Raw genomic sequence first — 26,493 nt, forward strand, 5'->3', positions numbered from 1 at the left:
GGAAAAGAGCCAGAGTCCAGTAGCACCTTAAAGACTAACAAAATTTCTGGCCTCTCGCTCTGTTCCACTGCTGTTGACAGACAAACATGGCTACCCATCGTGATCTGGATAAGAGGCCACTGTTAGGACAGAATATGGAGAAACAGAATGGCTTCCAATTGGCAAAGTTGTTAGACAAGACCTGAGCAAGGCTGGTAACGATAGGACGTTTTGGAGGATATTGATTCGCAGGGTTGCCGTAAGTCAAAAGCAACTTGATGGTACTTAACGCACACACGCACAACACACTGAGCCCATCTGGCTTTTTTTTTTTTTTAAAGGAAGTATTTCTGATGACAGCATGGTGTAGTGGTTAAGAGTGGTAGTTTGGAGCAGTAGACTCTGATCTGGAGAAGCAGGTTTGATTCCCCACTCCTCCACATGAGCGGTGGAGGGAGGCTAATCTGGTGAACTGGATTTGTTCCCCCACTCCTACACATGAAGCCAGCTGGGCGACCTTGGGCTAGTTGCACCTCTTGCGGCCCCACCTACCTCACAGGGTGTCTGTTGTGGGGAGGGGAAAGGAAGGTGATTGTAAGCCGGTTTGATTCTTCCTTAAATTCTTCCTAAAGTCTAGGTGGAAACTCTTTTCATTTAATTTCAACTTGTTGGTTTTGGTCCGACATTCTGGGGCAACAGAAAACAACTCGGCACCCTCCTCTAGATGACAGCCCTTCAAGTACTTGAAGATGGTTATCGTATCCCCTCTCAGTCTTCTCCTCTGCAGGCTAAACATACCCAGCTCCTTCAACCTTTCCTCATAGGACTTGGTCTCCAGACCCCTCACCACCTTTGTTGCCCTCCTCTGGACACGTTCCCGCTTGGCTACATCCTTCTTAAATTGCAGTGCCCAAAACTGAACACAGTACTCTAGGTGGAGTCGAACCAGAGCAGAGTAAAGCGATACCATCACTTCGCATGATCTGGACAATATACTTCTGTTGTATATACTATACTGTACTTCTGGCCCCTCGCACCGCCTTGCCTCCTGCGCTGCAAAACCAAGCCATGTGAGCGCAAGCAGGAGCGGCGGTTTCAGAACAATCAGCCCAGGCCACGGGCCAAGCGTTCGAATGCCGTCCTCGTGATCTTCCAGTACAACATTGGCGAGGCTCCGCGGACAACAGGCAGCACATGACAGTGTTCAGTTGTGGCTGTTTTGCTCTCAGTCCGCAGTGATGACGGCGTAAAGAGGAACATCGTTAAAGGAGTTTTCTGCCTGGAGCTCATGATGCTCCAGACGCCGGACGCCTGCGGAGTCTTGCCTTTTGGATGGCTGCCATTTCTTCTTGGGAAGCCATTACCGCTCAAAGCGGAGTATGGATTTGAATGTTCTTGAGCAGTATAACAACCTCCTTAAAAGCCCCACTGATGTACCAGAACTGAAAGACAAACACTTGGGAGAATAAAAAGGGGGAGGGCATCTTGGCCATCTTTTGGTCACTAGGGGTGTGGGGGGGGAGGTAGTTTTGAATTGCCTGCATTGTGCAGGGGGTTGGACTAGATGACCCTGGTGGTCCCTTCCAACTTTATGATTCTAAGTCCTAATGGGGCAATGGAGGTGGCTGAATGCTGTATGTCTTGAGGCCTTTATGAGGGACTCAGTCATGATCCTGGGGCCCTGCTGAGAAGGCCCAGGTCTCCTTCGGAGGTGGGAAGTACCTGGAGTGAAGCCCCCGACCAGCCAGTCCTGAGAAACACATGTGACTGGAGACCTTTTCAAAGGGATTTCACAAGCTTGGTTTTCCTTGAGAATGGGGTTTGGGAGCTTGTCCCTATAGCATTCTTGGTATCCAGCAAGGTTTTTTTTTTTTTTTTACAAAATGCTGGAAGTTTCTGGAGGTGGTGTGAAGTTGGGAGAGGCTAAATCAAAGACTGCATGGATGAGAGAGGCCTAGGGTTGGCGACTGGGGTTGCCAACTTCCAGACAGGGCCTGGAGATCTCCTGGAATATCAACTGATCTTCAGATGACAGAGATTAATTCCACTGGAGAAAACGGCTGCTTTGGAAGGTGGACTTTGTGTAGGGTTGCCACCTCTGGGTTGGGAAATACCTGGAGATTTTGGGGGCGGAGCCTGGGGAGGGCAGAGTTTAGAGAAGGGAGAGACCTCAGCAGGGTACTTTGTCATAGAGCCTGCCCTCCAAGGTAGTCGTTTTCTCCAGGGGAACTGATCTCTCTCGTCTGGAGATAACTTGTAATAGTAGGAGTTTTCCAGTCCCCATCTGGAGGTTGGCAACTCCAGCACTGTGGCATTTACCCTGCTGAGATCCCTCTGAGGTTGGTTTCCCCATCCCTACACATGAAGCCAGCTGGGTGACCATGGGCTAGTCCCAGTTCTTAGAGCTCTCTTAGCCCCACCTACCTCGCAGGTTGTGGGATGGGGAAGGTGATTGTAAGCTGGTTTGAGTCTTCCTCAAGCGGTAGAGAAAGTCTGCATATAAAAACCGATTCTTCTTTTCCTCCTCCTCTTCCTCTATACTCTACTGAGGTCCCTCTCCTTCTCCTCCATCATTGTGTGTACTAGTGTTTAGCTTTAGCACGTTGGACTAGGATCTGGGAGACCTGGGTTCGAATCCCCGCTCTGCTAGTCACTGTCTCTCAGCTTCACCTACCTCACAGGATTGTTGTCAGGATAATATGGAGGAAGGGAGAGCAATGTAATTTGGAAGTTTTTCTTACTGATTCCCTCACTGTTTTCGTGGTGTTATCCCTAGCTGGCTCAGCAGTGCCTGGTCCTTTTATTCGTTTGTTTATTTCATTAGATTTATACCCTGCTCTCTTTCCTGGCCAAGAGTGGCTTTTTGGGGAAATGATTTGTATGCCATCTGTGCCAGCACAAGTGGCTGCTGTATCAGTAGCATTGGGGGTGGGTTTGCACTGTACACAAAGTTTTCCACCTCTGATTTTCCTAGGAAGGCAGATTTGGGGATGGGAGGAAACTTGGAAGAATAGATGGGCAGATAGAAGAAGTAAGTGCCCCACAGAAGAGAGGGCCTAGTAGGTGGTGTGGGGAGCAGCATGTTCGGGAAGAACTGATGGGTGTGAAAGGGGTTACGCATTCCTCTTGCCTGCCTCCTCATTCTCCCTGACAAGAGGCCCCTTAACAGTGTGATGTAGTGAATAGAGTGTCAGACTAGGATTCGGGGAGCCAGGTTCAAATCTTGACTCTGCCATGGAAGCTCACTGGGTAACTTTGGGCCAGTTGCACATTCTCAGCCTAACCTACCTCGCAGGGGTTGTTGTGAGGATAAAATGGAGGAGAGGGAAATGACGTAAGCCACTTTGGGTACCTGTCAGGGAGAAAGGTTGGGTATAAAAGCAGTAAATAAATTAACTTCCACGTTGGCATTACCTGAGCAAACACAGATTTGTAAACCTGCATTTAGTTAGCTAGCATGTGTTCCTCCCCATAACAGTTGCCTTGAACCTGGCATCCACTGTCTCCAAAATAGGTGGTTTTTCAGAGAAGAACTACGAATGGAGCTTGGAGGAGGAAGATGCGGAGAAGAAGGCCCGGCCAGTGCAAGTTCTCATTGTGAAAGACGACCACTCCTTCGAGCTGGACGAATCCGCCCTCAACCTCATTTTGCTTTCCGAAACCGTCCGCGATCGGGAGGTGGTTGCTGTTTCCGTGGCGGGGGCTTTCCGGAAAGGGAAGTCGTTCCTGATGGACTTCATGCTGCGATACATGTACAACATGGTACGTCGCCTGCAGTGGGGACTGTGGCCTGTGTTTGCATGCTCAGTTTCACTGGCTGTCTGGTGTGCCTTGGAGCCTGTAGGTGTGTTTGGCAGCCGTTGCTAATTCTGAGCACATTCCTATTGTGCAGCTGGTGGTATGCTGAGATTTTTGGCAAGGGTGTTCTGGTGCCCTTCTCTGGATTAGATGTAGGTGGGAAAGGCTTGGCTTGGCATTGTACTTCCTGAAAAATATTGTTGCCCCACTGGACACGGTTTGTGCATGGAATCATAGAATTGGAAGGGACCACCAGGGTCATCTAGTCCAACCCCCCTTGTACAATGCAGGAAATTCACAACCACCTCCCCCCCACGCCCCCAGTGACCCCCTACTCCATGCTCAGAAGATGGCAAAAAGAACCCTCCAGGATCCCTGGCCAATCTGGCCTGAAGGAATGTTGCTTCCTGACCCCAAAGGGGCGATTGGCACTACTGTGGGCATGCAAGAAAGGACCACGAGAGCCAAACTCCGATGCAAACCTTCCTGCCCGCCCTCTCATGATCTGCCGAAGGTCGTAGGCTCAGCATTGCTGACAGATGGCCATCTAGCCGAATTGCAGTTAGTTTACAGTTTGCTACTCTCCCCAGGTCTACCAGACTGTAACCAAGTTTCTAAATAGGGCCTGAAGCATAAGAACATAAGAAAAAGAACATAAGAAAAAGAACCTCTGATCTGGAGCATGGGTGCGCATTCGGTATAGGTGGAGACCTATGTAGAGTGCATTACAGTAGTCTAGTCTCAGTGGTACCCTGGCATGGATCCAGGTGGTCAGATCAGCTGCATCAAGGTAGGGGCCATATTTCAAGCTAGACTGAATTGGAAGATAGGGTTTTTTTGCAGCCAAATCAAACTGCTTCTTCAGCAGTAATGCTGGATCCAGGATAACCCCACGGCTCTTAACCGAGTCAGCGAGGGTTAGCCGAATCCCATAGAAAGAGGGAAGCACAAGGTCCTTCAAGACATCTGCCTTCCCAACCATAATCACTTGTCTTGTCTGGGTTCAGTTTTAATTTCTTTGCTTTCAGCCATTCGACCACAGTAGCCAGCGGCCCAGGACTTCTGCTGCTTCACCTGATGATTTTGATAGAGTAGAAATTTCTTCTTAGTAGAAAATTCTTCCTAGACATTTGGAAGAATCTTGTAACAGAGTGATTCCTCAGTGGAGATGACTTCCTCGAGAGGTGGGGAGCTCTCCTTCCCTGGAGGTTTTTAAGAAGAGGTTAGATGGCCATCTGTCAGCAATGCTGATTCTGTGACCTTAGGCAGATGATGAGAGGGAAGGCATCTTGGCCATCTTCTGGGAATGGAGTAGGGATCGTTGGTTGTGTGTCTGGGAGGTAGTTTGGAATTTCCTGCGTTGTGCAGGGGGTTGGACTAGATGACCGTGGTGGTCCTTTCCAACCCTATGATTCTATGATTGTAAGAAATGATTTCTCCAAAGGGCTTTAAGGAAGACCCAACATGAAATGGGTTGATTCAGTCTAGGAAGCCATGATCTTCAGTTTGCAAGACCTAAGTGAGGTTGTCAACGATAGGCCGTTTTGGAGGACATTAATTAATAGGGTCGCCATAAGAAGCGACTGGATGCACTTAACACAACGGCATTACATAAAAGATTGAATAGCTTGGGGGATAAGATAGTATGGATTCTGCAAAGTTAAGTCCTGCGTCACCAGTCTTTTGGCGTTCTTTGAGAAGGTGAACAAGGATGTGGATTAAAGTAATCTGGTACACGTGTATTTGGACTTCAGAGAAGGTCTTAACAAAGCCTGTTTGCCAAAGATTCCTGAGTAAGCTTAGCAGTCATGGGGCAAGAGGGACAGAGATCTTGGGGTTGTAGTGGACAGCTCAAATGTCAGGTGAGTGTGCAGCAGGTGAAAAGGGCAAGCTCTATGCTGGGGATTATTCGGAAAGGGGTTGAAAGTATATCAGCTGATATTGAAGTGCCCTTGTATAGTTCCACGGTGTTGCCTCATTTAGAATACTCTGTACATTTCTGGTAGTGGTATCTCCGAAAGGATATTGCAGAGCTTGAGACAGGGCAGAAGAGAACAAGTAAGATCATTATGGGGTTGGAGAACCTTTTCTATGAGGAAAAGCTGAAGATTCTGGGACTTTTCAGTCTGGAAGAAAAACTAAAGGTGGACATGATAGAAGTTTAAAAAATTATGTATGGGGTAGAGAATGTGGGCCCTGACCTGGATGGCCCAGGCTAGTCTGATCTTGTCAGATCTCAGAAGCTAAGCAGGGTCAGCCCTGGTTAGTATTTGGATGGGAGACCACCAAGGAAGTCCAGGGTTGCTGTGCAGAGGAAGGCACTGGCAAAACCACCTCTGTTAGTCTCTTGCCATGAAAACCCCCCCAAAAGGGGTCGCCATAAGTCGGCTGTGACTTGACGGCACTTTACACACAGAGAGAGACGTTGTGAAGGCCACAAGAATGGATGACTTCAAAGGAGGTTAGTCAGAAACGTGGAGAACTGATCCATCCATGGCTACTCGCCATAGCAACTGCAGGGAACCTCCATATTCAGAGGCAGTAAACCTCTGAATCCCAATGCGAGGAGGCAGCATCGGGAGAAGAAGGCGGCCTCTGTGGCCAGTTGTTTTCCTCCAGGGCAGCTGGTTGGCTGCTGTGTGATTAAAAATAAATAAAACCCAGGCTGATGGTGTAAAATAGGTTATATAGATATATATATTTTTTTCTTTGAAAAACCACTGCGATTTGCAGATTCCCTTGAAGAAGCCTGTTGGGTGAAACATGTTTAGAATTTTCACTGAGTAATACATTTTTTAACCTATTTTGCACCATTGGCTTTGGCCTTATTTTTTCTCTCCTGTGACTGTTGCGGCCCATTTATTTCTTCTGGCTGCTCTGTGAGACGGGATGCTGGACTAGATGGATCCAGCAGGGCTCTTCTGTTGTTGTCTATATGGCAGTCAGCCCTCACTCTCAGCGTGCCTGCGTGAACACCCTCAAATCTCTTTCCTTACAACCATGGGTGCTGGTTCAATTATTTATCACAGGTCCATAACAGCATTTTTTGTATTTACTCATTCGAAGCAGGTTTCTAGTCCTCGAGGTTGTTGCAACAGTGCCAACTAGACGTGGCAAAAATAGATTTCCAGTGGCCGAGACTGATTTTCATTTTTCCACACTTCGCAGCTTCCCAGCGTGGTGTAGCAGTTAAGAGTGGTGGTTTGGAGCAGTGGACTCTGTATCTGGAGCTTGAAGTAGCTTGAACACTCCCTCATAGGCCACTCACAGTACGTGGCTGGTGGGTAGGGCTGGTGTCGGTTATGTGAACGGTAGTAACATGTAACATGCCCTCTCTTCACCGTGTAGGAACTGGTCGACTGGGTTGGGGATTCCAACGAGCCGCTGACGGGCTTCTCCTGGAGAGGTGGTTCGGAGCGGGAGACGACGGGCATCCAGATCTGGAGTGAGATCTTCCTTGTCGACAAGCCGGATGGAAACAAGGTAGGATGTCCCTGTTTCTGTTCACTGCCCACGCTTGTCCCTTTGGTCGGGTGTTGGGTTCTCCCTGATTGGTGTTGGGACTGTAGGAATTCTTTGTAGTTGATCTGGACAGAGACAAGGAGGATGGATCACAGGCATGGTTTATGCCTTTCTTCTGGCGTGGCTTTCCCCTTCTCACTACCGTTTCCTGTGGGCTGTAGAGCCAGTAAAAACAAGGGCCTGTTCATCTGGAAATGGCCTCACCAACCACTGCAGTTTCTCCTTCCTTCCTTCCTGAGTACTGCTGGTCCTTCTCACCGCCGCTAGGGTTGCCAACACCAGATTGGGAAATTCCTGGAGATTTCAGGGTGGAGCCTAGAGAAGGCAGGATTTGGGCAGGTCAGGGACTTCAGTATGATGTAGTGGTTAAGAGCGGTGGACTCTAATCCAGAGAACCAGGTTTGATTCCCCGCTCCTCCACATGCAGTCTGCTGGATGACCTTGGGCTAGTCACAGTTCTCTCCAAACTCTCTCAGCCCCAACTACCTCACAAGGTGCCTGTTGTGGGGAGAGGAAGGGAAGGAGATTGTAAGCCCCTTTGAGACTCCTTTCAGTAGAGAAAAGTGGGGTATAAATATCAACTCTTCATCTTCTTCTCCTTCTTCTCTTCCTCTTTCTCCTCCTCGCCCCTCCAAAGCATCCCTTTTCTCCAGGGGAACTGATCTCTGTAATCTGGAGATAGGGTTGCCAACCTCCAGGTACTAGCTGGAGATCTCCCGCTATTACAACTGATCTCGAGCTGATAGAGATCAGTTCACATGGAGAAAATGGCCGCTTTGGCAATTGGACTCTATGGCATTGAAGTCCCTCCCCAAACCATGCCCTCCTCAGGCTCCACCCCAAAAACCTCCCGCCGGTGGCGAAGAGGGACCTGGCAACCCTATCTGGAGATGACCTGTTCTGGGAGAGCTCCAGGCCCATCACCAGTTGGAAATTAGATGAGGTGAAGCTTTGAGATGGGCTAGGCCTCATCGGAGCTGGGCTTCCCCCAGTTAGGGCCGTTACTCTCACCAAAGCCCCCAAGTGAACCGGCCTAGCAGGGTACCTTAAACAGAGGAATAACCAGTGGGGGCAACCTGCAAGCTGTAGCTGGCACATGGGAACATATGGGGGAACGTATGGGGGAAGACTCATAGAGTTGGAAGGGACCACCTGGATCATCTAGTCTAACCCCTTGCACAATGCAGGAAATTCACAACTACCTCCTTCCCCCCACCAGTGACACCTACTCCATGCCCAGAAGATGGCAACAAAAACCCTCCAGGATCCCTGGCCAATTTGGCGTGGAGGAAAATTGCTTCCTGACACCAAAGTGGCAATTGGCATTACCCTGGGCATGTAAGAAAGGGCCATGTGTACATTGCTGAGGGTCTCCAGCTGAGCCGTTGCTTTGGGGGTTCCTTTCTGTAGTTAATGCAGAGAAACGGGCTGCCTTTTTTCCCAAAATATCAGCCCCCCCCCCCAACTCTTCTTTTGCACTTCTACGCAGGTTGCCGTGCTCCTGATGGACACCCAGGGAACCTTTGACAGCCAGTCGACCCTGCGGGATTCGGCCACCGTCTTTGCTCTCAGCACCATGATTAGCTCCATCCAGGTAAGGGAGAGGGGCTGTGGCGCACACGTGCTTGGGAGAAAAGGCGGTGGGAGCAAGCAATTATTTAACCTCTGGAGGACGGGTGAAAACAGCTGGGATCACCTGGGTTGTTTAGCATAACTGAAGTTGCTTTATTGCCAGCTCTTGGTACCAGCTACTATGTAATGAGAAGCGAGGGGAGCAGGGGGTGATTCCTGGTTTCACAGAGCATCTGATCTGGAGAACCAGGTTTGATTCCCCCACTCCTCCACAAGAGCAGCGGAGGCTGATCTGGTGAACTGGATTTGTTTCCCGGCTCCTCCACACGAAGCCAGCTGGGTCACCTTGGACTAGTCACAGCTCCCTTAGAGCTCTCTCAGCCCCACCTACCTCACAGGGTGTCTGTTGTGGGGAGGGGAAGGGAAGGGTATTGTAAGCCCTGGTTTGATTCTTCCTCAAGTGGTAGAGAAAATCGGCATATAAAAACCAACTCTTCTTCTTAAGAAAGCTTCCTTTGTTCAGATGGTCTCTCAAGGGTGTACTGTACTTTACGTTTGCTTGTTTACACTGGTTTGCTCGTGTTCCCTGCAGCCACACAGTGGTTGTGGGAAACTATTTCTGGGGCGGAAAGAAAGCCCAAACAGGCTCAGGACAGTGTTGTGGGAGATCAAGGGCTCCTACCCCCTCAGCATTTTTCTTGGCAAAAAACTGCCCTGGGGGAGGGAGTTATTTTGCCAGTTTAGCTGTTTCATGTAAGGCAGTTACATCGAGGGCCCACCTGGTTTGGGGTCCTGCCTGGGCAGTAAAAGTGCCAAGATTATTGTGAACTTGCTGGTTGGTGCTGCTTGGCGTGTCAGAAGTTGTGAAGCCCGGCTTATGCATGTCTCTGAAAGGGCAGAGCAGGTCTACCTGCAGGAAAACGCTCTTGGACCAGGCAGCTGGAGACGGCTCAAGCTATTTATCCCCTTAGAATTTGGACAAGGGGGGGAATCCCAACTTGACCTCAAATCCGGTGATATCGGCCAGAATACAAGGACAAATAAAGCCCTCGCCCTGAGTCATCCCGGGAAAAATCCCGCACCAGGGTCAGAAGGGACAAACAGGAGGATCGTTTCATGCTGGTTGTGGAATTCACTGCCACAGGATGTGGTCGTGGCTTCTAAAAAGGGGTTTGTGGTTCTCAGACTGCGGGGTCTGGGAGCCAAACATGGGCCATGACTTACTCACAGGTGGGTCATAGTAATAGGAGGGAATGGGAGGGACAGGGTAAACTGGGAGAGGCAAATTTGGGCTTCCTCTGCATAATGTTTGAAGCAGCTGTGAAATACAGTTGGTTGTTCAGTAACACTGTGTGTGTGTGTGCGTTAAGTGCCATCAAGTTGGTTCCAACTCACGGCATCCCTATGAATCAATGTCCTCCAAAACGTCCCGTCCTTAACAGCCTTGCTCAGGTTTTGCAAACTGAGGGCCTCCTTTATTCATTGAATCAATCTATCTCTTGTTGGGTCTTCCTCTTTTCCTGCTGCCTTCCACTTTTCCTAGCATGATTATCTTTTCCAGTGACTCTTGTCTTCTCATAATGTGACCAAAGTACGACAGCCTCAGTTTCCTCATTTTAGCTTCTAGGGTCCGTTCAGGGTTGATTTGATCTAGAACCCACTGATTTGTTGTTGTTGTTTTGGTCCATGGTATCCGTAACACTCTCCTCCAACACCACATTTCAGAGGAATCTAATTTCTTCCTATCAGTAACACTAGATCGCTATTAATTTTGTACGTGAAAACTAAAAGATAATGTTGTCCATTGTTAACTGATGTGAGATTCATTTGTTGGGGAAATAAGAAGAGTGGGTCCCAAAAAGTAAAGTAATTTGAGAAGTGGATCCCACCTCAAAAAGTTGGGGAACCGTGGGGCTGGACAGATTCCTGGGGGAGAGGTCTGCGGGTACCTGTTAGCCGCCATAGCTAATTGAATCTCCATTCTCAGCTGCAGCATTCCTCAGAAGCTGAGGAGAATGGGAGGGTTTGCTGCCTGCATCCCCTGTTGTTCTGTTTTCCGGAGGCATCTGCTGAGAACAGGAGGGGGGAGAAGAGATGGGTCCTCAGTCGGAGGCGTTAGGGTCTCTAATTTTGAAGCGGGCAGATCTCTGCACCCAGTCCCCTCCCTCTTCCGGACTGTCTCGGGCCTTGATTTCCCAGAACTAGGGTGGTTCATCTGGTATTCCATAGCATGATCCCCTCTGTCCCCACCACTGGCCTGATTGAGGCCACACCGGAGTAGAGGCTCACATGATGTGGAAGAACTGGGCTTCTACTCCCATGCGTAAGTTGTCCTCCTTGCAAGATGCTTAGTCATGACCACCAAGGCCAAAGAGTGTCAGGTCCCGGGCAGGGCTAGGAGGCTGAGTAGTCGGTCAGGAGCCGAAGTGGATGCGAAGCAGTCCGGAAACTGAATCGTTGCTTCCACAGAGAAACCTCCCAACAGCCTGGAATCTATGGTTCTCTGGTGGTGCCCTCCTTTGCCCCACTAATTACCTAGCCTGGCTCCTGTCAGTATTCAGAGCTTTGTGTTCGCCTATACTCCAGTGCATTCCTGCGGCAGGTGTCTAAATCTTTGTGAAGTCTTTTCCTCAGCCTAGCTACAGGCAGCGGGGATTCTGCAGCTGTCTCTCCTCCTCATTACTCATGCTAGGAGCGGGGGCTTCAGCCTTTGATAGAGACCATTTGCTAATGTCCGAGGAGGTAGAGGGCCCAGCCTCTGCTGCCAACTCATCCAGGAGCTCTGTCTGTTCAGTGTCCTGGTCCCTGCTGACCACAACAAAGAGATAGTACCGGCCATCAATGTTTAAACCATTTGTTCTGTTTCTTACAAGCCACAGAATTATTATTTTTTGAAGCTGACTTGCCATGTACAGTATTCCCATCTCTTTCTTAAGCCCTGCCGGATCAGTCCATCTAGACCAGCATCCTGTCTCACACAGAGGCCAACCAGTTCTTCTGGAGGTCCAACAACAGGGCATAGAGGCCGAGGCCTTGCGCTGATGGTGCCTCCTGGTGCTGTTACTGCCTCTGAACGTGGTCACATAATAGTAACTTCAGCTAATTGCACTGATCTGTATATAAATACGTTTTCTTGCTCTTGTTTTGAATTCAGGTGTACAACTTGTCACAGAATGTACAGGAAGACGATCTCCAGCATCTGCAGGTGAGTCTTCGCCCTCCCTCTTGCTATTTGGCTTTCTGCGAGTGCCAGATGGGAAGAGCTGTGGCTCAGTGGCAGAGCGTCTGCTTGGCATGCAGAGGGTCCCATGTCCAATCCTCGGCAACTCCAATTAAAAGGACCAGGTTGGAGGAGATGTGAAACCCTGGCGAGCCACTGCCAGTCTGAGTGGACAATGCTGACTTCGATGCACCAAGGGTCTGTACAAAGTGGCTTCATGTGCCCATGTGTCCAGATGAACACAGGAAAAACCCCAATTACTGACCCCGATTCCTCTCTCTTGAGAGGTCCCTTTAAAAGGGAACATGGCTGGAGAGGTGTCGTGGCCAAAGCCTGAGGAAGCTGTGGCGACCGTGTTTGTTTAGGAAATGTATATGTCACCTCTCTGGAGAACTGCGTGTATTTATTTAAAATATTTATATACAGGTTGAGCATCCCTTATCCGGACTGCTTGGAACCAGAAGTGGTCTGTACTTTGGTTCTTTCTGTATTTTGGAATATTTTGGAATTTTTGCATACACATAATGAGACAGGAGCCCCATGGCGCAGAGTGGTAAACTGCAGTATTGCAGTCCAAAGCTCTGCTCACGACCTGAGTTCGATCCCAACGGAAGTCAGTTTCAGGTAGCTGGCTCCAGGTCAACTCAGCCTTCCATCCTTCCGAGGTCGGTAAAAGGAGTACCCAGCTTGCTGGGGGTAAAGGGAAGATGACTGGGGAAGGCCCTGGCAAACCACCCCGTAAACAAAAGTCTGCCTAGAAAATGTCAGGATGTGACATCACCCCATGGGTCAAGAATGACCCTGTGCTTGCACAGGGGACCTTTACCTTTAATGAGATATCTTGGGGAATGGGACCCAAGTCTAAACACAAAATTGGTTTATGTTTTTAATACGTTTTATATATACTTTATGCACATAGCTTGAACGTAATTTTAAACAGCATTTCTAATAATTTGGTGTACACTGAACCATCAGTGGCTCTCCTGAGGAGAGCCACTGATGGTTCGATGTACACCAAATTATTAGAAATGTTGTTTAAAATTACATTCAAGCTATGTGTATATGCCAGCATGCGAGTAATGCCAGTCCTCAGGAGAGCCACTGATGGTTCAATGTACACCAAATTATTAGAAATGTTGTTTAAAATTACATTCAAGCTATGTGTATATGCCAGCATGCGAGTAATGCCATCATGGGTATATGCCAGCATGTGAGTAGTGCCAGCATGCTGCCTCAAAACGTCCGGTTTTTGGATCAATCCAGATATCAGAGGTCCAGGTAAGGGTACTCAACCTGTACTGCCTTTTGGACAGAATCTCAAAGGAGATCGGCCTTCAAGGAAAGATGGGCATCTCTCCTCTCCCCCCACCTCCAGCCCAGATTGAGCTTCCATCAGCAGCTTTGGATTTTAAATAGCGAGCAAACGGGGGTGGTATGTGAAGGAGAAACTTCACGGGCTTGGTATAGTGGGCTAAAGTACTGGACTAGGATCTAGGAGACCCAGATTCAAATCCCCACGCTGCCCTGAAGTTCACTGGGTAACCTTGGGCCACACGCTCCCTCCGAGTAGCCCACCTCACAGGGTGGTTGTTTGGATAAAAGAGAGCAATATTCTCTGCCCCGAGCTCTTTGGAGCGAAAACAGAATGAAAATGTACTCAACGTGTGCACCTGCCTTGTTCTCTCTGGTCATCTTTGGAGGGCCTGCTTCAGTTGTCCCCACATCTGAGGGTAGACGGGTGGCAGGCCAGGAGAGGGCCTTCTCGGTCATGGCACCAAAACTTTGCAACATTCTTCCCAGCGAGATTCGTCTGTCTCCCTCTGTTGGGATCTTCCCCCAGTGGATGAAGACTTCTTTGTTTTGTGTGGCATACCCCCCAGTAATGGTTATTGGCCTTCCTCCTAGTGTTGTTTGTTTATGTATTTTAATTGCATTAATTTTATATTTTCAACTGTATTTTTAATTGCTCAAACGTTTTAATTTTTTTTAATGTTCCCTGCTTTGTGGACCCTGATTGGGTGGAAAGGCAGCATAAATAATAATAAACAAATAATAAATAACTTCTTCTCGGTGACCAACCTTTTTGTAGGCAAGGCCCCTGTACCTATAATCTGCTCCGTGGTGTTCAGATACTGACCAGGTAAAGCCTTTCCTGCTGTGGAGATGCAGCATTGGGAAGGGCTGATTGCCTTTCAGTCTGGCTGCTGCCAAAGGCACAGGAGCCTCGTTGGGAAAAGATGTTGGCAGCACACTGGAGTAATTCTGATCTCTGCCTCTGATACTGATTGTCCATGCTAGGGTTGCCAACCTCCAGGTAGGGAATTACAACGGATCCCCAGTGTACAGAGATCAATTCCCCTGTAGGAAATAGCACCTTTGGAGGGCAGGCATTATGGTATACCATAGAGTTGAGGAGAAACACTAGTCCTAGAGTGGCATCATGTCACCCCTGACCTCCATTCCCTGCCTAAACTCTGGAATTTTCCATGCTGGTGTTGGTAGCCCTAAGTCATGGTCTACCCCAACTTCCTTTAGAATTTCATAAACCACGTAGATGAAACTCATTTGTTATTGTTTCTCATTCCAGCTCTTCACAGAATATGGGCGGCTGGCCATGGAGGAAACGTTCTTGAAGCCCTTCCAGGTGAGAGGATGCTGAGGAAGCCCCCTACCTCACCCCTCCTTTGGCACATACTGTTCTTGTGTGGGGAACACAGCCCCATCCTGGAGACTTGATGCAGGGATGGCAGTTTCTCTGTTCTCCAAACTCTAGTTCAGGGCTAGAAATGCTAGCTCTCCTCACAGATGGGCTGTGTGGTGGAGGTAGCGTTATCTAGTGGGTAGAACTCACAGATCCTCACCCACCTCACAAGGTACCTGTTATGGGGAGGGGAAGGCGATTGTAAGCTTGCAGCTTTGAGACTCCTTAAAGGTAGAGAAAAAGCAGGGTATAAAAACTAACTCCTCTTCTTCTTTTGCCACTAAGCTGTAACCTCGTCCCCATCACACACGGAGGGGATAGAACACACAACCCCAGTGTCCCACTGTGGATAATACTACCAACCAAAGTTGCAATTCCTGGTGTGGAGAACGACTTTCTAGGTTTGCCTTGTCCATACTATGGTTGGCTGTGATCCATAATGGTGATGGAAAGTGACGTCAAGTTGAATGTGACTTATGATGACCCCTCGTGGGTTTTCAAGGGAAGAGATATTCGGAGGTGGTTTTGCCACTGTCTGCCTCTGTGTAGCAACCCTGCACTTCCTGGGTGGTCTCCCATCCAAGTACTGACCAGGGCTGACCCTGCTTAGCTTCCAAGATCTGATGAGATCGGGCTATTCTGGGCCATCTAGGTGAAGGTGATACTATTGCTTTTAGTATTGTGTGTCAAATGTCGTCAAGTTGCAGCCAACTTAATAACTACCCTTCATGGGGTTTTGAGGACAAGAGACAAACAGAGGCGGTCTGCCATTGCCTGCCCTCTGCATAGCAACCCTGGGACTTCCTTGGTAGTCTCCCACCCAAATACCAACCAGGGTCAGCTCTGCTTAGCTTCCAAGGTCTGGCTAGATTGGGCTGGCCTCAGCCATCCAGGTCAAGTCAGATGTTCAGAGGTGGTTTGTCATTGTCTGCCTCTGCATAGTGACAATGGACTTCCTTGGTGGTCTCCCATTCAAGTACCAACCAGGCCTGACCCTGCTTAGCTTCTGAGAGCTGATGAGATCTGGCTAGCCTGGGCCATCCAAATCAGGGCAAAAGACACACAGAGGGGGTTTGCCATTGCCCGCTTCTGCATAGTGACCCTGGACTTCCTCAGTGGTCTCCCATCCAAGTACTAACCCGGGCCGACCCTGCTTAGCTTCCAAAGACATTTATTTTAAAACTGTGAACTACTTTGGGTAGAAAAGTAGTATATGACTCCCAAAAACAAACCGACCAGATGCTTTTCTTAGACCCTAATCTGAAGTTAATCAAAGAGGACTTTTTAAAAACCGATGTATCTATGAAGCTGGATCCTGAATGTAGATGTCACCTGATTTATTCATCTTGTGTGTCTCTTTTTTCCTCTTTTTAACATGGCTAGTCCCTAATATTTCTTGTCCGTGACTGGAGCTTTCCCTACGAATTTTCCTACGGTGCTGAAGGAGGTGCAAAGTTTTTGGAAAAGCGCCTCAAGGTTGGTATCATGCATGCGCCGAAGGCCCGGGCCTTGGAAACAGGATTCAGCATCCTTGGCTTCTATTTAAGAGGAGGAAAGCCCATTAAGTTTCTAGTCCTCTTTGCTGCAGAGGGAGGCGTAGGGGCTATATCTGGTGGAATCTCAGAAGTTGAGGGGGACAGACTAGGGCTGTTTATTCTTGGTAATTAGCAGTGCCTTCAAGGCTGAAGTGCCCCACATATTTATTTTTTTTGAGTTCTTCACGCTGAACCATCATTCCAGAAGTCACTGCGAAGCCGCGTCAGCTCATCCTGGGTCATCTGTGTGAGATTTGATACAGGCTTCCCTTTAAAACAGGTCTCTGGAAACCAGCATGAAGAGCTGCAGAATGTCCGGAAACACATCCACTCCTGCTTCACCAAAATCTCCTGCTTCCTTTTACCTCACCCGGGCTTAAAAGTGGCCACCAATCCAAACTTTGACGGGAAGCTCAAAGGTTCGTTACTCTTGTGTTTGTGTCTGCATTCTGGTTGCTGCTCACAGGGCTTGTGCAGTCCTCTTTCGAGCCACGTAGTTGCAAGTATATGTGTAAACAGCCACTGAAAGTAATGAATCTTCTGGCCTGGGGTAGGGGGCACAGAGAGAAGGGCACCGATTTATGCCAGATGCTGCCCCACCTTCCTTTGCATTCACACAGGGTGTCACTTAACTGGACTGTTATGTGTGGAAAGCAAGAAGCTGCCCTATACTGAACCAGATCCTTGGTCCAACTGTGACCTACTGAAGAAAAAGGGAGAACAAAGAAACTCAACCTAAAAGTCAGGGGGAAACCAAAGCTAAACACTAGCTAATATAACAACCAATAAATCTATTTTTATTCTATATTGTGCACAATTGTATTTAAAAACACAGGGGCTAAAACACAGACTTCCTGAAAAGCGCAAAGATAGTTACAAATATTACCAACATACGATGGTTGATGTTAGTACATAAAATGACCAAAATCTGACAAGACGCGACACGGCCTTTTAGAGGCCTTCCTCAGTGGTCATACATACACAGTTTTATAATACACATCCTGATATATACACAAATGTTGTACAAGGTAAAAATATATAAAAGCCTTTTATTCTGTGTGGCTTTTGTGGGGAGGGGAGGGGAAGGTGACTGTAAGCCAGTTTGATTCTTCCTTAAGCGGTAGAGAAAGTCGGCATATAAAAAACAACTCTTCTCCTACCTGGTCCTTTTAAGTGGAGATGCTGAAGATTGAACCTTCTACATGCTGAGCAGCTACTCTTCCACTGAGCCACGCCCCCCCCCCCAGCTATTTGTGAGCATTGGTTTTGCCTGGATAGTGGCCTTGTTTAAACGAAGAAGAAGAAGAGTTGGTTTTTATATGCTGGCTTTCTCTACCACTTAAGGCAGAACCAAACCAGCTTACAGTCGCCTTCCCTTTCCCTCCCCACAACAGGCACGCTGTGAGGTAGGTGGGGCTGCCAGTGTTAGTAGACAGTACTGATCTTGATGCACCAAGGGTCTGGTTCAGTATAAGGCAGCTTCACATGTGTTTGGGGAGGGGCCGTGGCTCAGTGGCAGAGCATCTGCCTGGCATGCTGAAGGTCTCTGGTCCAGTCCCCGGCATCTCTAGCTCCAAAAGACCCGGAAGTAGGTGATGGGAAAGACTCTGCCTGAGACCCCAGAGAGCTGCTGCCGGTCAGAGGAGGCAATACTGACCTTGATGGACCAAGCATCTGATTCGGTATAAAGTAACCTTACGTGCAATTTCAGTGTATTTTTCCACTCCAGGGTTGAGTTCTGGGGGTGGAGGAATGACATTTCTCAAAGTTTTAACGCAGAAGCTGGCCAATTGCCTGGCCCCTCTGAGGGCACCAACTTCCTCTCAAAATCCCTGGAGCATTTCAGTTTTTGAGAAAGAATAGTTTCCTTTTTTATTGGTTTATGCATATTTATTTTGGATCATGGCCAGCGTTACATGGTGATCAAAGTGGTATGTATACCACAAACCTCTGTAGAATGTCATTAAACATCTAGAGCAACCTGTCTTGCCTGAAATAGATCAATGCCGAGAATACCCAAATACAACATTTAGGAATGTGATGTTAAAGGTGCTAAAAGTGCACGGATCCATGCAATAAATATGTCCCAGTGTGACATAGCTGGGGATGAGTAACCGGGGGGCTGGGGGAGATAGGCCTTGGTGTATTTGTTTTTTGTTCCCTGTATCCCTATAGCTGCCCTGACTTGGAATGCCCAAGCTATTTATTTGTTTTATTTGTTTTATTTTTGTGATTTGTAGCCTCCCTCCCCAGCCAAAGCCAGGCTCAGGGGGGGTAACATCAGTTAGAACATGTCAACAATATTAAAACAATAAGATTAAAAGTTAATTTCTACATTTAAAACAGCAAAATCCCAATTTAAAATAAAAGAAAGTAGAATCCTTTGAAATGTGGTGTTAGAGGAGAGTGTTACGGATACCCTGGACCTCCAAAAAGACAAATAAGTGGATTCTAGATCAAATCAAGCCTGAACTGTTCCTAGAATCTAAAATGTCTAAACTGAGGCTATTGTACTTTGGTCATGTTATGAGAAGACCAGAGTCACTGGAAAAGTCGTGCTAGGAAAAGTTGAAGGCATCAGAAAAAGAGGAAGACCCAACATGAGATGGATTTACTCCAATCAAGAAAGCCATGGCCTTCAGTTTGCAAGACTTGAGCAAGGCTTTTAACATGAGGAGGAGGACATTAATTCATAGGGTTGCCATAAGTTGGAAGCGACTTGATGGCACTTAACACACAAATACATTCATATCCCGCCTCAGTGGTAGTACATCTGCTTGGCAGCAGAAGGTCCTGGGGTTCAGTCCCCAGCATCTCCAGTTGAAGGAATCAGGCAAGTAGGTGATGTGAAAGACCTCCACCTGAGATCCTGGAGAGCCGCTGCCAGTATTGGTAGACAATACTGACTGATGGACCATGGGTGTGATCCAGTATAAGGCAGCTTCATGTGTTCATGTGTTCTCTTCTCTAGGCTGAACATTCCCAATTCCCGCAGCCTTTCTTCATAAGGTTTAGTCTCCAAACTCCTAATCGTCTCTGTCACTCTCCTCAGCACCTGCTCAAAAGTTTCTGTGTCCTTCCTATAAAAAGGCCTCCCGAACTGGATTCGATACTCCAGATGGGGCCTGACCAGTGCAGCGTACAGTGTATTTTCAAGGGGGCACCAAGACCATCAGTAGCAGGCAGTTGTGTTTGATCCCGATTGTTTGTTTCTCGTAGAAATTGACAGCGATTTCATCAAGAACTTGAAGGTGCTGATACCCTGGCTACTCAGTCCCGAGAGTCTGGATGTCAAGGAGATCAACGGGAATAAGATCACCTGCCGTGGCCTGGTAGAATATTTCAAGGTGAGCTGGTGGCATAAGGGAAGCTCCGTGCCACCTGTCCAGTACAGTTTCATCTTACCCGTCCACCACAGGGTTCAAGTGGGCAAACAGGCTACTCCCTTCTCCATTTTGTTATCACCACAACCTTGCAAGGAAGGTTAGGCTGGGAGAGAGTTAGTGGCCCAAAATTACCCACAGAGTTTCATGGCACTGCGAGGATTTGAACCTGGGTCTCCTATGCCCTTGTCCCCCCCCCCATAAAATTACACTACACAGGTGCTTCAGTACACCTGCTGAAATCACCGGGTGAGGGCCTTTCTCCATATTTGGCTTTGGAATCTGTAAGGCTGTGGAGCACGGCCTTCTTAGTCTTGGCACCCCAGCTTTGGGAAGTCCTTGTGACGACCAAATTAGAACACGGTGGGGTGGCCACTTACATTGATTCCCATGTTAGTACAGTTCATGCCTGAAGTTGGGCTTAAGATCAATATGGATGCTTGACCTCCTCGGTCTCCTAATCCTGCAGCTGTGTTCTGGACCGGCTGGGACTTTCTATCAGTCATGATGCATCCCTATTCTCTCCAGGATCAGAGGAACATGCCTAATATATGAGGTGCTTTGGGACACAGGCAGGCTGCTGCTGCTGCAGTCATCTGGTTTGGGGGCTTCCCAGAAGCACCTGGTTGGCCACTGTGTGAACAGACTGCTGGACTGAATGGGCCCCAGTCTGATCCAGCGTGGCCTCTCTTATGTTCTTAAGGCTTTAACAGGGGAGTGGACATGTTCATGGAGGATGGGGCTATCCATGGTGTCAAAGAGAGAGCCTACCCAGCCTCGGCTAGGCAGGGTCACCTCCTTTATGAAATGAGCCCAAAACAAAAGTTGCTTTCAAAACCCAGAACACTGGGCCCCGGACTCCTCCCTGGCCCAATGGGTATTGCTTCCACCAGCCCTTTACTAAAGGTTGAGCTCCAGGGAGAGGATAAGGGCAATCCCCTCCCAACTCACTTCAAAATTAAGTGCAACGCTTACCCTGCAAGGTAGAGGCCTTGCTAGGGAAAAATTCCACTCCCAAAAATGTTTTAGGTTTTGGTAGGTGGTCTCACACTCACACACACTCACAAGGCACTTAGATTTGGGCTTGGAACCCCAAAGGCAAAAGACACAGCCAATTAAAAGGCTAATGATTTCGTTTATAAAATTTATTCTGGTTACAGGAAAGAAAAGGTTTCATGGAGTGTTAAGCAAGAAAATAATAAACAGTTTAGCATAGCTTAACTTACACATTTAGGTTTCTAATGTTCAAGAGATTGGCAAGGCTTCTCAAAGCAATGTTCGGATATTTACCAGTTTCAAGAGTTCTTTCAGCATACAAGAGTTCCAAAAGCCGTCCAAAGTTTCTCCAAAAGGTCAATCCGACCAAAGTTTCCCCTCAGGGCCAAAATCAAAGTGGGTTCTGATGCTGCCCGCACAGCTCTCCTGCTGTACCCCAAAGTGTGCATAATTTGGCTTAGAACTGATCTGTCTTTCTATTCGTTTTCTCAATGGCATGAGTTCAAGAGCCAATCAGAAAACAAAAGTAATTTGTGGTTAATTAATTGCTTGGTCAGAATGCTGACTCACTAATTGACGTATTCAGGTGGTGAAGCCTGCAGAACTCCCTGCACCTGAATGTCGTCACAAACATTAAGATAGTGGCTGACCAATTCGTTACTGTGACAATGCCCGGCCTTGCTTTCCAAAAGGGGAGAGAAGGCCTTAACAAGAACCAGCTGGGGCCTATCTTGCTCCCTCCACCGAAGCAGTTTTCAAAAGGAAACATTTTTACTGTTTCAATTTCACAAAAATCATAGGCGTATAGCCTGAACCAAGAAAATCATGAAACCCAAGATATTGAGGGACCTCAACTTCTTGACACATGGCTACTAGTCAAAATGGATAGTAGTCATGATGCATACCTGTTCTCTCCAGGGTCAGAGGAGCATGCCTATTATTTTGGGTGCGGTGGGACACAGGCAGGATGTTGCTGCTGCAGTCGTCTTGCTGGTGGGCTTCCTGGAGGCACCTGGTTGGCCACTGTGTGAACAGACTGCTGGACTTGATGGGCCTCGGTCTGATCCAGCAGGGCTTTCCTTATGTTCTTAGTGTTTGTACATTTATTTATGTACTGACTTGATTGATATCCTACTTTTCTCTCTCCAGTGAGGCCCCAAAGTGACATATCACATTCTCCCCTTTTCCAATTTACCCTCACAACAACCCTGTGAGGAAGGTCTTGCTGAGAGTATGTGACTCACACTGGCCCAAGGTCACATTCAAGCTTCCATTGCAGAGCAGGGATTAGAACTGAAGTCTCCCCGATCCTTGTCTCCTATGCCACCCAGGCCGTCAATCTCTGCGGCTTGTTCTGTGCATACGCTTCAGAATAGCCTCAGACATCTACATCAACTGGTTTTCCCCCATTCAAGGCCTACATTAAGATCTACCAAGGAGAAGAGTTACCTCATCCGAAGTCCATGCTGCAGGTAAGCCTTGTTTTCCCCAGGGCAGGTGGCACGTTTGGGAGTCTGTTTTGGAGCAATCATTTGAGGCGGCTGATGGGAGTTCTCAGGAGGGAAGGCGGCCTAGTATAGCCCGCTCGTCATATCTGAGAAGCTAAGCCGGGTCGGTACTTGGATGGGAGACCACCAAGGAAGGCTCTGCAGAGGAAGGCAATGGCCAACCACCTCTGCTTCTCACTTGCCTTGAAAGCCCCTTGCTGGGGTCGTCAGTTGCAACTTGACTGCACTTTACATACATAATATTCTACTTGCGTGGAGATTTGGGGAAGGGAAGGCAACATGGTATAGCCTAATCTCATCTGATCTTGGAAACTAAGCAGGCCTCTTGCTGGGGTCACCATAAGTTGGAAGTTAAGCAGGGTCGGTACTTGGAAGGGAGACCACCAAGGAAAACTCTGTAGAGGAAGGCAACGATAAACCACCCTTATCTGGGGTTGCCATAAGTCAGCTGTGACTTGACAGCCCTTTACACACATAATAGAGTTCTCAGAATCCTCTGGTGGTCTTGGTGGGGAGGGGGGCACAGCTTTTTTGGCAAGGATGGGGTTGTAAGGAAAGTGCTGAGTAGGTGGTAATGATGCCCTAATGCACCCTATGGTTGTGATACAGCTGGGGGTGTCCATGCATAGTATTTGTGGCCCATTCCCTGCATATTCTGGTTTAGGCTGATTTTTTTTAAGCAAGCCTCTAGCTCTCTTTCTCACAGATGCAGGGCAGCCAGGATTAAAATGAAACCGGTTTGATTTTACCATGTCACAGGAGTAAACACATTTGCACTTTTTGTGAGTTTAACTCCCCCACCCCCACCTTTTCCTGCTTGGGAACTGGTGCAGACCTTGCTTGTATGGAGTGGAATCCGGACATTTTGGTGCTCAAGTAAGGAAATGCAAAAGTGTGAGGGGGCAGGGCCATGACTCAGTGGTAGAGCATCTGCTTGGCATGCAGAAGGTCCCAGGTTCAATCTCTGGCATCTCCAGTTAAAAGGACTAGGCAAGTAGGTGATGTAAAAGACCTGTGCCTGAGACCCTGGAAATCTGCTGCCAGTCTGAGTAGGCAATACTGACCTGGATGGATCCATGGTTTGATTAAGTAGAAGGCAGCTTTATGTGTTCAGCTGAATTTAGGGGAGGGGCCGTGGATTAGTAGTGGAGCATCTGCTTGTCATGCACCAGGTCCCAGGTTCAATCCATGGCATCTCCAGTTAAGGATCAGGTGATGTGAAAGACCTCCACCTGAGACTCTGGAGGGTTGCTGCAGGTCAGAGTAGAGAATATGGACTTTGATGGACCAAGGGCCTGATTCAGTGTGGAGCAGCTTCATGTGTTCACGCTCACCCCTAAGACCACCTGTCTTCCCCCACAGGCCACAGCAGAAGCAAACAACCTGGCCGCTGTTGCCACTTCCAAGGACACTTACAGCCGGCGAATGGAAGAGGTAAGCTCGGACCCGTCAGGGTTGGCACGAGATTGCTGTTTGGGGGGGCACCTTTGGGCTGCGACTTGACAGTACTTTACCCACAGAGAACTGTACACAGAACTGTACACATCGTACTTGCGGGACCGCCTCTCCAGATTCATCACCTCTCCGGATTCATCAGAGGGCATGACACTTGTCAAATGACAACTTGCTTGTGATCCCCAGCCCGAGAAGAATCCATCTGTCCTCGACTGGGGCCAGAGCTTTCTCGGCTCCGGCCGCGACCTGGTGGAACTCTCTGTCGAATGAGTCCAGGGCTCTGTGGGACTTAGTTCCTCAGGGCCTGTAAGACGGAGATGTTCCACCTGGTTTCACCTTGCCCACCTGCTTTCCCTCTCCTGACTGAGGATTCATAAATGATTCATAAATGATTCTTTTGACGCTTGGATCAATCGCTAGTGTGTAAATTGCTGATTTTATTAGTTTTAATAGGGAAGTAATTAATTTTAATAAGAGCCCCGTGGCGCAGAGTGGTGAAGCTGCGGTACTGCAGTCCAAGCTCTGCTCACAACCTGAATTCGATCCTGAGGGAAGTCGGTTTCAGGTAGCCGGCTCAAGGTTGACTCAGCCTTCCAACCTTCCGAGGTCGGTCAAATGAGAACCCAGCTTGCTGGGGGTAAAGGGAAGATGACTGGGGAAGGCACTGGCAAACCACCCCGTAAACAAAAAGTCTGCCTAATAAACATCGGGATGTGACATCACCCCATAGGTCAGGAATGACCCCGTGCTTACACAGGGGACCTTTACCTTTACCTTTTTAATTAATTTTAATAGGAAATTAATAGGAAATATATTAATGTCTCTTGCCTGGAAAACCCTGTGGGGACGCCATAAGTTGGCTGCAACTTGACAGCACTTCCCGCCCCCAACACCGGTGAAACTGGTTGGTAGTAGACACTCAAAAGAGACAAAAAGAAAGTCCTTCTCACAGGGCCTAATGAACTTGCGGAATTCACTGTTGACAAACTGTGTAGACCAGGGGTGCCAAACATAAGGACTGCGGGCCAGATCCAGTCCCTTGACAGCTCTTATCCAGCCCACGAGGCAGGCACTTCCCCTTCCCGATCTGGGCTGGCGAGGCATGGCCCAGCCCTACCAAGTGACATTTATGCCATATCCGGCCCTCGTAACAAACCTCTGGTGTCGATGGCTTAACATGTGTCAGGGATAGATCTGTCGAAGGTGCTTTGCACTGACAGATAAATGAAACCTCCGTAGTCTACGGCACTGTACTTCTGAACACTTGTTGCTTGGGGCGGTGTGGGGGACAAACCATGTGGGGCATTGGTGTATGCCACCATGTGGGAGGGACCTGCAGAGCTCCTCTTGTAAGTTGAAGAGCATGTATCCAGTCCAGGGGTTCGCAGCATAGTGCCCACAGGTGCCATGGTGCCTGCCCACACTTTTCCTGGCTTTAGTAAATAGGTGAGGCTTCTGATAGGTTGTTGGAGATTTGACTGGCTGTGAAGATTTTTAAAAGAGTTGCTTTGACATGACTGAAGCCAAGTTCCAGCAGCCATTTTGTGGCTGTGCCTACCATGCTGTGTCAGAATTCCAGGGGTGCCTGCAGGCTAAGAAAGTTAGGGACCCCTGGTATAGTGCAACTACCTGCCATGTAGTGGAGACCACGGGAGGAGGAGTGAACTGCTAATCCTGTTGTTTCCTTCCAGCGTGGTATAGTGGTTAAGAGCCAGTGTGATGTAGTGGTTAAGAGCGGTGGTTTGGAGTGGTGGACTCTGATCTGGAGAGCCGGGTTTGATTCCCCACTCCTCCACATGAAGCCAGCTGGGTGACCTTGGGCTAGTCACAGCTCTCTTAGCCCCACCTGCCTCACAGGGCGTCTGTTGTGGGGAGGGGAAGGGAAGGTGATTGTAAGCTGGTTTGATTCTTCCTTAAGTGGTAGAGAAAGTCGGCATATAAAAACCAACTCTTCTTCTTCTTCCCCCTCCTGTTAAACTCTCCAGGTGTGTGGAGGTGACAGACCCTTTCTCGCCCCCAGCGATCTCCAGAGCAAACACCTGGAGCTCAAGGAGGAGGCAGTGCGGCAGTTCCGAAGCGTGAAAAAGATGGGTGGCGAAGAGTTCAGCCGCCGATACCTCCAGCAGCTGGAGAACGAGATCGACGAGATCTACGTCCAGTACATCAAGCACAACGACAGCAAGAACATCTTCCATGCGGCCCGCACGCCTGCCACCCTCTTCGTGGTCATCTTCATCACCTATGTGACGGCCGGTGTCACCGGCTTCATTGGGTTGGACATCATAGCCAGTCTGTGCAACATGATTATGGGGCTGACCCTGATCACCCTCTGCACGTGGGCGTACATTAGGTATTCTGGGGAGTACAGAGAGCTCGGGGCCGTCATAGACCAAGTGGCCGCAGCGCTGTGGGACCAGGTAAGCACATGATGCTTCTGGAATTTCTGTCCTTTAGAATCTCGGGGGGTGTTGTCTTTGGTACCACCGTGGTGTAGTGGTTAGGAGCAGTGGACTCTAAACTGGTGAACCGGGTTCGATTCCCTACTTCTCCACATGAGTGACGGACTCAAATCTGGTGAACCGGGTTCGATTCCCCACTCCTCCACGTTAGTGACGGAGTCAAGTCAAGTTTATTTATACGGTCGACTGACCATTCACGTGCCAATATATCAAAATTTCCAGACACAATAGTTTTGCACCACAGAATCACAGACTGGCCGTACATATAAAGGTGTAAGGTCAATAAAAGCAACCCCTGGTTAAAATTATCATATTAAAATTGATAAAATTGTAAAATGTTCTAACAATCATTCTCTAATAAAGCG

General features: G+C 48.5%; 1 protein-coding gene across 1 annotated transcript in view; it reads left to right on the top strand.

Moving 5' to 3' along the window:
• The window catches only part of ATL1 (atlastin GTPase 1), a 42,319-nt gene that overhangs the window by 7,012 nt on the left and 8,814 nt on the right, over positions 1-26,493 (top strand). Inside the window, exons 2-12 of the mRNA XM_056852081.1 lie at positions 3,494-3,741; positions 7,126-7,260; positions 8,789-8,893; positions 12,026-12,076; positions 14,679-14,735; positions 16,176-16,268; positions 16,608-16,746; positions 19,547-19,674; positions 22,122-22,178; positions 23,577-23,648; positions 25,655-26,086. Of these exons, the coding sequence (XP_056708059.1) occupies positions 3,494-3,741; positions 7,126-7,260; positions 8,789-8,893; positions 12,026-12,076; positions 14,679-14,735; positions 16,176-16,268; positions 16,608-16,746; positions 19,547-19,674; positions 22,122-22,178; positions 23,577-23,648; positions 25,655-26,086 (1,517 nt within the window). The remainder of the gene's footprint in view (positions 1-3,493; positions 3,742-7,125; positions 7,261-8,788; positions 8,894-12,025; positions 12,077-14,678; positions 14,736-16,175; positions 16,269-16,607; positions 16,747-19,546; positions 19,675-22,121; positions 22,179-23,576; positions 23,649-25,654; positions 26,087-26,493) is intronic.

Source organism: Euleptes europaea, chromosome 6 (genome assembly GCF_029931775.1).
Source record: "Euleptes europaea isolate rEulEur1 chromosome 6, rEulEur1.hap1, whole genome shotgun sequence".
NCBI classification, from domain to species: Eukaryota; Metazoa; Chordata; class Lepidosauria; order Squamata; family Sphaerodactylidae; genus Euleptes; species Euleptes europaea.